This window comes from Podarcis liolepis (assembly GCF_965112155.1).
Source record: "Podarcis liolepis genome assembly, chromosome: 6".
In the NCBI taxonomy this organism is placed as follows: Eukaryota; Metazoa; Chordata; class Lepidosauria; order Squamata; family Lacertidae; genus Podarcis; species Podarcis liolepis.
Window position 1 is genome coordinate 92228839 of NC_139559.1, and position 13966 is coordinate 92242804.

At 45.4% G+C, this 13966-nt stretch overlaps 2 protein-coding genes across 3 annotated transcripts in view; both read left to right on the forward strand.

The window, feature by feature from the left end:
• Positions 1-5488: 5488 nt before the first annotated feature.
• Positions 5489-13966, forward strand: part of TDRD5 (tudor domain containing 5) — a 147806-nt gene continuing 139328 nt past the window's right edge. Inside the window, 1 exon segment of the mRNA XM_083507100.1 lies at positions 5489-5607. Within this exon segment, the coding sequence (XP_083363226.1) occupies positions 5504-5607 (104 nt within the window). The 5' untranslated portion in view covers positions 5489-5503.
• The window catches only part of LOC310708572 (sterol O-acyltransferase 1-like), a 49852-nt gene continuing 47940 nt past the window's right edge, over positions 12055-13966 (forward strand). For both annotated transcript variants that reach the window (XR_014527089.1, XM_083507149.1), the window contains exon 1: positions 12055-12262. Coding sequence is in view for 1 of the 2 variants with exons in the window: in XM_083507149.1 (XP_083363275.1) it covers positions 12142-12262 (121 nt within the window). In the remaining variant the exon portion in view is untranslated. The remainder of the gene's footprint in view (positions 12263-13966) is intronic.

Here is a 13966-nt window from a genome sequence, read left to right on the forward strand (position 1 = left end):
CAGGTTGTGGATTCACATCCACCTGGAGCTGGATTGGGTGGCTCCTGTGGACCAATCAGACTGCTGCATTGTTCTAGGACCAATCAGACTGCTGCATGTTGGATCCTATTGTTCTAGGACCAATCAGACTGTTGCATTTTGGATCCTATTCAACTCAGTACATAACATCCCCACAAACCACCCCCAAATCCCCCAGCATAGGAATAGTGTGAGTGGAGCCTGGGTTCACCACATTGGAGACCCCAGGCGGAGTAGTAGGGGAATCTCATCCTTTACTTCCACACAAGGGTGACAGGCCAAATCATCTGTCAGGATAGCTATGGTGGCCACGGTTTCGCTGAAAACCCGGTGTCTTAGGATTCACAACAAAGCAACGGCAAACACCTGCTAAAGACCCCCTGAAATGTTTGGCAGGGAAAACCCCACATTTCATGGCACCCCCCAAAAATGAGCCTTTGGCGCCCTAACTCAAGGGATCCCAATTTCTCCAAAAGTCAGATGTTGTCCGATTCACTCCAAAGTGGTGCCAAACACCCAGAGAATGCCCCCTGCAAGGTTTGGGGGTGAAAGCACTACGTTTCACATCGCCCCACAAAATGAGCCCTCGACGCCGTAACCCACATGGTTGTCAGGGGCTGGACTGAGGAGGAATGGTGGGAGCCCCCCCCCCCCTCTCAAGGACCTGCTCCACAACTCCAATTTATAAAGATTATAATCCAAGGTAACGAGACCTTCTTGCAATTAGAGGTCAAGAGATTTGTAAAAGTCAGGAAACTGAGAGGAGATCTGACAGCCATCTTCAAATATCTTTTTTTTTAATAAAATATTTATTAAAGTTTCAGAAAAAGGAATTACATAAAAACAAGAAATACAAAAGTAAAAGACAAAAATAAAAATACAAGAAAAATACAGAATAAAAAAAAATAAGTACACTTACAGAAAAAAGGGAAAAAATAAAAATAAAAAATCAACCTTTCCATATCTTAGATTCATATCCTTGTTTCCCTGACCTCCTCATACCTCCCTTTTTTGTGTTCCAATTCAATTAATTAATTCAGCAATTTCTTTCCCTCCTTATTATCCTGATCTTTGATCTTAATATAGTATAACATTAAATTTTTACCTATTTAGAAATCCAATTTTTCCATCTTCAAATATCTTAAGGGCTGTCACATGGAAGAGGGAACAAGCTTGTTTTCTCCTGCTCTAGACGGTAGGACTCGAACCCGTGGAGTCAAGTTATAAGAAAGGAGATTCTGACTAAACATTCATAAAAACTTTCTGACAGTAAGAGCTGTTTGGCATTGGAACAGATTCCCACGAGAGGTGGTGGACACTCCTTCCTTGGAGGTTTCCAAGCAGAGGTTGGATGGCCGTATGCCATGGATGATTTCCATGAGATTCCTGCTTGGCAGGGGGTTAAACTAGATGACCCTTGGTGTCCCTTCCAGCTGTAAGTTTCTATCATTCTATGAAATTGATCTGGATTAATGACAGCCATCCACCAGTTTCATATTCAAAACTGCTTCCCACCCCACCCCCTTACTAATTAATATATCTAAAACATACATTAAAGTAGACAAATAATAACTTACAAAAAGGATCAATAGACGTGTCACCTTTATTATATAGACTGTTATCATAATCACATGTCAAAAATTCTTTTGTGAATGAAATAAAATGGTTTTATGGGCAAAATGGGACGTACCCCCTCTCAAGCTCAGGATTCCAGAACTAACAACTGTCAGTTGGGAGGGACGGAAGGCAAAGACCCACAGCCCAGGTGGGGCTCGCTAGCTTAGGGAGGAGGTGTGTGATTCCTCAGCTGGAGTAGATGCAGGACAGTTGAGGCTCACATGCCTCATCACCGCAGAAGTTATACAGTGGTGCCCCGCAAGACGAATGCCTCGCAAGACGGAAAACCCGCTAGACAAAAGGGTTTTCCGTTTTGGAGGTGCTTCGCAAAACAAATTTCCTATGGGCTTGCTTCGCAAGACGACAATGTCTTGCGATTTCCTGCGGGTTTCCCCCCCCCTTTTTTCCCAAGCCGCTAAGCCGCTGATCAGCTTATCAGCTGATCCTAAACCGCTAAGCCGCTTATCAGCTGATCCGCTAAGCCGCTTATCAGCTGATCCACTAAGCCGCTAAGCCGCTTATCAGCTGATTCGCTAAGCCCGCTAAGCCGCTAATAGCGCTAATCCACTAAACCGCTAATGGGCTTGCTTCGCAAGACGAAAAAACCGCAAGACGAAGAGACTCGCGGATTCTTTTTGTCTTGCGAGGCACCACTGTAACTGGAAAGGTGTCCTGGAAGCTATAACTGGAAAGCTGTCCTGTTGGATTCTCACGGGAACGGGAGACTGGATGTGACGTTCACTGGTTTCCTGTTTCTTTGTTCTGTCGTTTCTTTGTTTTGGGAGTTGCTCTCTGCTCTCACAGAGGCAAGATGTATATTTGTGTGTTCTCGGTATAGCTTAGAAATAAAGCTTAGCAATGTAGCACCATACCTGCTTCATCCTTTGGTTTGCGGACTGGGATTAAACACTGCTGGGCTCAGGTCAAGATGAGCCGTATCAGCTCAAGGACTGGAGCTGAATAAACTAACAGCTGCTTGGAGGTCTGTGGCCCTAGGTGTCGGATGGCTCCAGGGGGTCGTACACTTGGTGGGGCAGGGCCATCAAAGTGGAGTTAGGTAATGCAGGGTGCAATCCTAGGGCTATGGATCCCTTGGTTTTAATTGTCTCTTTCGCTTTGCTGCTCTATCCCACACAGCCCTTTAAAATCTTCTGCTCTTTTCTCTGCCAATTCACATCCTTGCATTGGGCTGCTTCTAGAACCCAAGAAGCCACATATGGTTCTACATACTGAAACACTCTTTTGGACTGTCTGCTTGTCCACTTCACCTGATCTAAGTTCCTTCTGAATTCTTCATTCTCCATATCACCTTCTTCCTCATTTTCCTCCTCTCTTTCTTCCTCAGTCTCTTTGCTTTGGGGTTAGGGATCATAATAATAATAATAATAATAATAATAATAATAATAATAATAATAATAATAATTTATTATTTATACCCCGCCCATCTGGCTGGGCTTCCCCAGCCACTCTGGGCGGCTTCCAAAAGAATATTAAAATACTGAGATACATCAAACATTAAAAGCTTCCCTAAACGGGGCTGCCTTCAGATGTCTTCTAAAAGTCTGATAGTTGTTGTTCTCTTTGACATCTGGTGGGAGGGCGTTCCACAGGGAGGGTGCCACTACCGAGAAGGCCCTCTGCCTGGTTCCCTATAACTTGGCTTCTCGCAGTGAGGGAACCGCCAGAAGACCCTCGGTGCTGGACCTCAGTGTCCGGGTAGAACGATGGGGGTGGAGATGCTCCTTCAGGTATACTGGGCCGAGGCCGTTTAGGGCTTTAAAGGTCAGCACCAACACTTTGAATTGTGCTCGGAAACGTACTGGGCAAGGGGAGAAGGACCAGTGTCCTCACCCCCATCTGCTCCCAGATTTGGCAACCCTTGTGCAGCAATGGGTGCAGTTGGTGTGTAGGTTGGAGGGGGCCAAATTACTCCTTCCTCCTTTTCTCCTAGGACTGGTGGTTTTTTTAACTTGTACTTGCTGCCGTACTGGGCACAGTTTGGCTTGGGTAGTCACAGTTCTACTTTTCCTAAGCCATGGGGGATTTTTGGTCTATATTGATCTGTGTGGACCTTGTGGATGTTGCGCCATAGGGGGTTGATTAAGTTTGCAACAAAGGTCCATCCTGACCCTTGGGACGGCCAGGTAACTTCGCATGTGTTTGGAGTCTATTTTTCTTCAGTTTGAATCCTCAATCATCTACTTTCGTGGCATCTTTCCAATTTGTTCAGGAAACATTGTAGGGGGGGGGGCGTGGGAGTTGTTTTACAGCTTTTCCCCCTTGACCCTGGGACACTCCGTCCTCCGATCGTTATCTCTCACTCAGTCACCTTTCTTCGCATCTTATCAGTGGCCTGTACGGACTTGCCAAAGACCACACACCGCTCTGCCGGTGGCGCTGTGCCCCCAGCGTCTCATGCACTCAAAACATTCACTGGAGTGTCCCCACATGCACATTCAGAAACCCATGCACCTCCCCCAATCCCCCTTTTACCAAAAACCAACCGGCAGCTCTTCACGGCTTCGACCGGGGCCCAGCAGCACCTTTACTGCTCCTACCGGGCGGAACAAAAACCAGTAGCACCTTTTCTGCCCTACTGGTCAGGGTTGATCAAGCCCCTTTGCTCTCACCTATACCCTGCGGAGCCTACCTTTTTCCTCGAGGTACCTTCTTTCGGCCGTTGCTTTTTCTCCGGTCCTTGCAGTGTCTCCACTCAGGAACGGGTGGCAATTCCTCCCACGAACTTGGCAGGATGTGCACTGGAACCGCGGACCCCGATCCGAGGTGTTCACCGCAGGGACGCCTTGGACCCATGTCCCTTGTCCCCAGGGAATGCTGTTTCCTGGCCGATGCACCAAGAAATGTAGCCTTTTTAGCCTCGGGTGAGAAGAGCTTTGCGCCCAGGACAGGGAAATGGGAGTCAACAGACACTCAAGGAATAGTTTCGGAGAAAAAGCTTTATTCTGCCATCCGGGGTGGCAGAAGGAGCAAGTAGGATAGATTCACAAAACAAGCACGGGTTCACAGTCATTTGCACAGAGCATATATTCCCCTTCCAGTTCCCTCCCCTTTCTCCTCCTCTTCAAGAGTCCTGCCCCATGATGTGTTTCCTGAGCATGAACAGAAAGCTCCTGTCTTGGGACTCTTTTGGTCTCTTCCCAGGAAAGAGGGATGAGAAGCCTCGCGTTCCATCGTGTCCAAGATATGTTTCTTTTCTCTTGCTCTATTGGCACAGTTCCCGAAAAGAAAAGTTGCAAGTTGAATGTACCTTTTGGCAAGGTCAGCTAACCTGAGAAGCGACCTTTGTTACAGCAGAGCGAAATGCTTCTGATGCCTTTTAGCTGCTGAGAAAATGATTTGGAAAAGCTTTGAGAAGCTTTGAGGTTAAATCAGCAATGATAAAATGGGCGCAAGACATTGGTTATAATATTATGTTTGCTGACTGGGAACGGTTATGGACCACTGGTGTGAAATTTACGGCATGTAATGCCCTGAAAGAAAATATTATGAAAATGATATACAGGTGGTACATGACCCCTGTCAAGCTTGCAAAAATATACCATTTGCCAGACAATAAGTGTTGGAAATGTAAAGAAACTGAGGGAACGTTCTTTCACCTTTGGTGGACGTGCCCCAAGATTAAGGCTTTCTGGGAAATGATCTATAATGAACTGAAAAAGGTATTTAAATATACCTTCCCTAAGAAACCAGAGGCCTTCCTTTTGGGCATTGTTGGCCAAATGGTGCTAAAGAAGGACAGAACTTTTTTATGTATGCAGTAACAGCAGCAAGAATACTCATCGCAAAATATTGGAAGACACAAGATTTGCCCACTCTGGAAGAATGGCAGATGCAACTGATAGACTACATGGAACTGGCAGAAATGACTGGCAGAATCCGAGACCTGGGAGAAGAGACAGTGGAAGAGGACTGGAAGAAATTTAAGGAGTATTTGCAAAAGTATTGTAAATTGTATGAATGCTAGAATGATGCAGGATATAAAGATAATATGGCATTAGTGACTTAGCTGAAAGAAGTATGAAACTAACTGAACTATAAGAACAAAGGTGAAATTTGAATAATATTATGTCAATTTAAGTATTTGATAACAAAGGGTAAAATTGGAGACATAATAGTTGAAACGTATAATTTAAAACAAGTTTTGAGAGAAGGTGAAGTATTGCTGAACAAGATTTTGTAAATGGGAACACAGAAAAGGGAGATGTGAGGGAGTCAGAAAAGAGGGTTATGGAAATTTGGTTGATGAAATTGAACTATTTTTTATGTCTTTTTATGATTTTTTGTCTGTTGTCCTTTTTTCTTTGTATGTATTTTCTCATTTTGGTGATGGTGTTTTTTATTGTTTTTAGGTTGTGTATGTGAATGGTGTTATACTGTTTAAAACTTTTAATAAATATTTTATTTTAAAAAAAGAGAGAAGCTTTGAGCCTGCTTTGGGGGGGGGGTGACTTCAGGCCTATGTGGGGTCACCTGTCCTCACCTCCTTCACTGAGGTACTCCAAAATGTACTGCGGACCCAGGGGATCTCCCCACACCATCCCTTAACTGCTTTGGGAGTCTTCTCTTTCTAGAAGATCTCTCCCCTCCTGACTCGAACTCAGCTCCTCCACTTCACTCCTGTCTGAATACTCTCCCTAGACAGTCTAGAGACTCCTTTCTCTAGCTGTAGATATTTCCCTCAGGGTGGATGTGAAACACACTTTTCCAAACTCCACCTCACGGTTTCTCTTAAACCACCTCCCTATCTGAGGTTCTCCCCCCCCCCCAACATACATTCTGGCTTTGCCCATGCTAGCTGGACATTCCCTCAGAAACGGTTCCTTTTATTTTCCCTCCAAAAGTGCTGCTCCCCCTCCCCCAACTGGATGCCTTGGTAGCCAATCAGAAAGAGGCCACAGCCGTCTGGTGGGATTTCTGAGGCACTGCATCACCAGCCAATCTTCTCTGGCTCTGCTGTCTGTCACACCAGGCAAACCTCCTGGCCGGGTGGTGGTGGTGAGGAGGATTGTATGAAGTCCGGGGGCCACGACTGAGAAAGCCCTGCTCCAGTAGTCACTACCTGCTGCGAGGGAGGGGGCCTTTCAGGAAGGTCTCTGAAGATGACCGTAAGGTTTGAGCAGGCTCATGTGGAATAGACCCTGTTCCTTATAGATTAAAGGTAAAGGGGCCCCTGACCATTAGGTCCAGTTGTGGCCGACTCTGGTGTTGCGGTGCTCATCTCGCTTTATTGGCTGAGGGAGCCGGCATACAGCTTCCGGGTCATGTGGCCAGCATGACTAAGCCACTTCTGGTGAACCAGAGCAGCGCACAGAAACGCCGTTTACCTTCCCGCCGGAGTGGTACCTATTTATCTACTTGCACTTTGACGTGCTTTCAAACTGCTAGGTGGGCAGGAGCGTATCGGTGTATGTAATTTTTATTTCTTAATTATATATAGTGGTAGTATGGCTGTATTGTTTTTTGTAACATGAAACCATTCAATAAAAATTAATTTTTTTAAAAAAAGGTGGGCAGGAGCAGGGACCGAGCAACGGGAGCTCACCCCGTCACGGGGATTCGAACCGCCGACCTTCTGATTGGCAAGTCCTAGGCTCTGTGGTTTAACCCACAGCGCCACGCGTGTCCCATCTATAATCCTTAAGGATTACTATAAGTAATCCTTATAGATTACTTTGTGTTTTATTATGTTTCAAAAACCGTGTTTCTGGTGGTGTGAGCCGCCCTGAGCAACATTTGGTGGACAGGTGGGCTATGTGGGCAAGAAATAAATAAGATTGATAAAGCTGCCCTTCTATCAGGGCACTAAGAGAATTTTTTTAAAAAGAAACATTTAAAAGATAATGAGAGAAACAGAGCTGAAATATTGCCTGGGGGACAACAGGATCCTGGAGACACGAGTTCAGCGAAACCATTCCAGCTTGAAAGCACTTGGAACGAAGTTGGATGAACCCACTCGGAAGTTCTCCATCCAGCAATGTATTTCAAGCAATTTTGTTGGCAGGGTTGGGTCTCATCTAATCCGCAGCAATGTGTGTGGAGAGGCTAAGCCGCCTTCCCGATGTCAGCGGCTCTGCTGCTGCTTATCTGAATAGGGAAGGGGTGAGGTCGAGGCTGGGCAGCTGCACCAGTGGAACTGCCACCAGCAATTCCACACTCCTGTGCATCCTCCAACCTCACTGTCACCCGGCCGTCCAGGTAAACAGCAGAATTGCTTTGGGATGCAACAGGCATGTGTTCAGACAGAAGGCTAACTAGATCCTTGTCTTTGACAAGCTAGTCTGTCTGGCAAGGTGTCGATGAGCTTATGGTGGTTCCCTCACTGCGAGAAGCAAAGCTACAGGGAACCAGGCAGAGGGCCTTCTTGGTAGTGGCGCCCGCCCTGTGGAACGCCCTCCCATCAGATAAACAACTACCTGACATTCAGAAGACATCTTAAGACAGCCCTGTTCAGGGAAGTTTTTAATGTGTGACACCTTAGTGTATTTTTGGTCTTTGTGGAAGCCGCCCAGAGTGGCTGGGGAAACCCAGCCAGATGGGCGGGATGCAAATAAAAAATTATTATTATTATTATTATTATTATTATTATTATTATTATTATTGCGCAAGATGAGTGCCGCAACCCCAGAGTCCTCCACAACTGGACCTAACGGTCAGGGGTACCTTTACCTTTATCTAATCCACCAGGCACTTATGTTTCAGTCAAATACCGCCACCTAATGGCACCTTGCAGAAAAACGATATCTATACTTGGGAGATAATGATACATGTGGCCAATGAGCAACCAGTGCAGATGTTTTAACAGGGGTGTCCTAGGCTGTTGGCTACCTAGCTGCTTCATTCTTTGCTCTTTTGCAGGCTTTGTTGCTCTAAATGTAGTGGTAGTAGGTTCAGTTTTTGCTCAAATAGTGGAAAAGAGTGCAACAGCAGTGCAAGGAGATTGGGGCAAGAATGCCCTAGTTCAGATGTTTTCATCTATGGCAACAGATGGCAAGCCAAAATATCAGGGTTTCCCTCTTTGTTTCTGCCGCTCTATGTGGAGGCCAAATGCTTTGGGAAGACAAATTTGTAGTGGTAGTATGAGATCATTTGGCCTGGGGTGGAGGCAAGCTTTGTGAAAGAGCTCCACTGCCCCCTTCTTGAGATGTGGAGGGTGGCCATCTACTTGTTCTTTTCTTTCCCTTTTTTTACTGCAATGATTCCTCTTGCTACCAACCTATCATGCAATTGCAGAGCAATGTGGAAAGCTTCTTATGCTTAATTCCTACATGCCATGTTACAGTTAAAGGAATAGGAACCAAAACGGGGGGGGGGGGGTGTCAACCTGTGGGTCTACCAAAGACTCTGTGCTGGCAAGGTACAAAACAAGCCTGGGAAATTGAGTTTTGGTTTAAAGAGACACAATATGTGCAGGCATACACTGTATATGCAAAATGGCTTGTGCTTGGCCTGTCATGATGGGCACCAATCTGAACTTATTCTGTGGTTTATTTCTTTTTCTTTTTTTGGTAAAATATTTATTAAGATTTTACACAAAACATACAAAAAAGAAAAAAGAAAAAAGAACAACAGCTAACAAGAAAATTACCAAAAAAAGACCTAAAAAAACCAGTAGTTGAAAAAATAAAAAAGAAGAGAAAAAAGAACAATATCTTAAAAAGAAATAATCCATTTTTCAATATCTTTAAGTTCATTTGCTTATTTCCTTGACCTCCTCACACCTCCCCTTTTGTATTCCCGTTTACAAAGTCCTTTCAGCAAATCCTTACCCTCTTTCATTTATCTTTACTCTATAATCTTAACCTATTATAACTATATATTTTCATCCAAATAACTATCTATATTTACATGTTCTGTGGTTTATTTCTGTAGACTGTGGCATCATTAGAGTTGGCATAAGTTTCAGTATTGTTGTGGCTTTAAAATTCGGCTCTCTTCTACTGAGTATTATGCAAGATTTTCCTCATCCTGATGCCACCCATTTTTGGCTGAATCAGGGTTCACTCTGCAGCTTGTTTCCTATATGTGGGTTGTATACGCGGGACGTGGGTGGCACTGTGGGTTAAACTACAGAGCCTAGGACTTGCCGATCAGAAGGTCAGCGGTTCAAATCCCTGCGATGGGGTGAGCTCCCGTTGCTCGGTCCCAGCTCCTGCCAACCTAGCAGTTCGAAATCATGTCAAAGTGTAAGTAGATAAATAGGTACTGCTCCAGCGGGAAGGTAAACGGCATTTCTGTGTGCTGCTCTGGTTCGCCAGAAGCGGCTTAGTCATGCTGGCCACATGACCCGGAAGCTGTACGCCGGCTCCCTCGGCCAATAAAGCGAGATGAGCGCCGCAACCCCAGAGTCGGTCACGACTGGACCTAACGGTCAGGGGTACCTTTACCTTTATACTTCCTGAAGGAAGGCGATGTGGAGTTTCATGGTGTTTACAAAGTTGGCATCACTTGATATGTAATGTATTCCCCAATGAACTCTCTTGACCCTGGTGCTAGTCTTTATCTTAAATGTGACCTGGAAGGCATGCATGACATTCCTGGCTTCTTAAGACCTAAAGCACAGGGCTTTTGTGTTACCAGCAAACTTTAATTATCACCTCCTGTAAAAAGAATGGCTTCCATGCAATACACAGAAGGCAGGATTCGGGAGACATACAAGATAACAAGTCATTTCCCACATATGGTGTGTGTGGAGCCTGTATTTACTATTTACTTCATCCAGTACATTCCAGGGTGGTTTACAATAAGCATATATCTTAATCGAAAATAGAAATAAAAACAACTTGCACAAGTTAGTGCCCTTGTGCCTGTGTTACAGACTAGCAATGGGTCTGCTGTTTTCTACCATTAAAACTGCCCTCTTTGGCTGCCCCGTGTGACAAGGTGCTTGCCATATCCTGGTTCCAAAATGGGGTTGCCATATTCTAGTTCCACAAAAAATCTCACGAGGTTGGCTGCCATACTATGAACACTTCCCTTGGCACAAGCTGTATTAAACGCCGTGGGACAGTTTCCCGCGTCAGCTTGCCTTGAATCATTGCCGCTATCTCCCAACTGTATAGTTTTCTGCAAGGTGCCTTTAGGTGGCACTGTTCGATTGAAACATAAGCACTGCTGGATTAGCTAACTAGCCCAGGTGTACTGAACCATAGTCCCTCCAGATGTTGCTGAACAACCTCCCATCCTCAAAGCTCCCAACCTCCCATCAGCTCCCAACCTCCCACCAAAGCTCCCAACCTCCCATCACCTCTAGCAAGCATAGCCAATGTCCAAGGATGCTGGGAGTTGTCCTTTGGCAACATCTGGAGGATCAAAGGTTCCCCCTACGTGATTTAGTCCACCATTCTGTTTCCAAAGGGGGCAGCGACGTATCCTGTTCCCATCTCCTCCTCCGGCTTCGCCTCCTCTTTCGCCTACATGCCCTGACGAAGGCAGAGGAGGAGCCAAGCCATATAGCGCTCCCCTCCGCTTGGGGAGCTGCAAAAGACGCAAGGAGGAGAGAGACACGGAGACTCAGGTGGGCGCTCCGGGGACGGTGGTGATGGGACTCGGACTGGGGCGAAGGGCGAGGGGCGGCGAAGGGCCGGGAGAGGGGGCGCAGGTACCCCTCCTGAATCTCCCGGTCGCCGTCGAGAGGGAGCGATGGCGTGCGGGGAGAGGAGAAGGCGCGAAGGAAGCCTGCTGGTCCCCTTTTCCTCCTCTCCTTTCCGTGCGTAAAGGCTGAGCCCACCGGGTTCCAAGCTGGGAAGTGGGAGCCATAGATTTCTAACTTGGATGAAATGGAAAACTATGGTTATTTGTACGATTTCTGGTTTAATTACAGCTTGGGGAAAGAGCTGTGTAGTTGGGCAAAAGGTTTGTTAAGGATCATCAGAACTGGCAGCAAAAAAGTGCTGTGTATGTGTGATTTATCCCTCTAAACTGAGATGTCACCTTAAACACAAGGGCTGCAAGTGGCGAAATCTTATCCTTATGGAAGATTTTAAAGGAACAAAGATCGGGTCAGATAACATTTCCTGCAACTTTAACTTCCATTAATAATCAACCAAAACAAATCTTTTGAAAGATACAAGTTTAAGGCAGCTTTTTAACCATACATCCTGAGATGTATACAAGTCCCATCATTCCTAGCTAGGAAAACCTGTGGTCAAAGATGATGGGAATTGTAGTTCAACAACATCTGGGGACCCAACCAAGATTGAGAGAGGCTGGTTCAGAGAGTGAAGGGAACAATTTGGGTTTTGAACAAACACTATCCTCTACTTTCACAACTTTCATCAGTCTGAAGTGGTGTATTTAGAAATGTTTTCTGGCAGCCAAGATGCCTAGGGACTTGTTTTGTAAAAGAAAGATTGAGAGAGCACTGAGGTTCTTAGAATGATTATAATTATACATCATATAATAAAGAACGTTAAGTGCATGGTCATAAAAAGCTGAGGTACTTCATAAGAGTAAGTTTTCTCCTCTACATTGCGTTAGCCTGACACCATGGTGGGTGAAGAAAATATCTCCGTAAGGAATCGCCGATCAACTTATGAGACTGCAGAAGAGAAAGAAGACTTGTCAAAGAGGCATGAAGCAGACTGGTCTTTCCCACAATCAAGCAATGGTGAGATTTCTTCATCAGTAACTGCAGAGATCTTATCTGATTTAGCAGATGAAATGATAAGCAGTGAAATGATTTTAAATCTGCATGTGAACAAAAGATCTGAAGTAAATTCGAATCCAATTGTTTCCAGTGTTCACCATGTTCAGTGGGTTTATTCTGAATAAAACTTTGTTGACTACAACCCAGTGCATGTATCTTTGGTGGTGTAGTTCAACGTGGTACTCAGCCAGTTCTGAGCATGTTTGCCTTGTGCTAATAACTTGACCTTAGCACTGTATTTGTTCCCTGACTAGTTTTCTTTTAGCTGTGTGCCAAATTTGTGAAGCCAGCGGAGGGGATTCTTCTAGAGAACTAGTATGACCTGACTAGGAAAAGTATCTATACCTAAATTATCCGTGTTGTAGTTTTTGTTTCAACAGCTACCAGATATTTGCCTAAAAATATGAATACTGGCATTCATTGCTAAGCTTGTTTACTCAAATTCAAGCTGGGTGTGAAACTGCCTTCTACTGAGTTGGACCAGCAGTTCATCTGACCCAGTATGGCTTACTCTGACAGGCAGTTGCTCTTCAGGCCATGTTATTGTGGTCGGGTGGGATTCCATCAAGTCTTTGTGTGCGCAGAATGAGGTCTACTCGCCCAACCAGCCTTTCCCTGCCCGTGGGCCTTAGGTTGCCAATCCCTGGTGTAGATGCATTTATGAGATTTCTTTATCAGTAACTGCAGAAATCTTATCTGAATAAATATAAGAATCTTTTTTGGACCTGTTGGCACATCTGTAAAGTGGATTAATTGTTGTGTTGTTACACACACCCTACGACAAAGCACATCTTGTAAACGATCGTGCACTTAGGGTTGTCATATCGATGACCACTGGATTTTAACCATAGCTTAGAACTCAAATGACAAACTGAGTTATGATGCGTAGCTGGCAAATTGTGTTTTCAAGCTGCTCCTGTTTTCTATCCTCACAGCACTCAACATTGTAAGCTCAGTCCTGTTTGAAAGCTCAGACCCTGTCTCCAGGGAGCAGGACCTTTGGGAGGCTGAGCGATGGCCCTAATTGTGGTCTGTCAGTTTGAAAATAAAACACATTTCAAAGGGGTATAGGATGTTGATTCTCTCCCCAGGCTTCCCCAGCTGACTCCTCTGCATCTCCATACTTCATTCTCTGGACTGCTTTTGCTCCTACAAATTTCTGTGCTACTTCTGGTGGGCTATGTGTACAGTTGTGCATTGTTGCACTATGACAGCCTTCACTTACCTTGTGCCTTCCAGGTGCTTGGATGGGGGGTTGTGGTCCAAACTTGTCATGGCACCAGGTTGGCAAAGGCTGTAGCATCAGAAGGAAATGTTGCCAGCGATGGGATGCTGAAACCACAGGAGGAAGAAACATGTGCCTACTCCACAATTTAACCAGTGCCCTGCATACATCTCATACAGTTCATTCCCATCTTCAATCACAGATATGATTTCTTACATCTTTTATCATCTCCCCAGCATCATGTTCCACCAACTTTGTGTCAGAGACTGGTCAGAGGAGGATGTTGGAGACTGCCTCCCTAGCTTGACCCTTCCGGGGAGGAGGAAGAGGAAGACAGTATAGATTTACAACAGGGGTTTGAAGGGGGTCACAGCTCAGAGGCAGATGAGGGGGAAAGCTGGGAAATCATGGGAGAGACAGAACAACACCCAGCTGGCAGG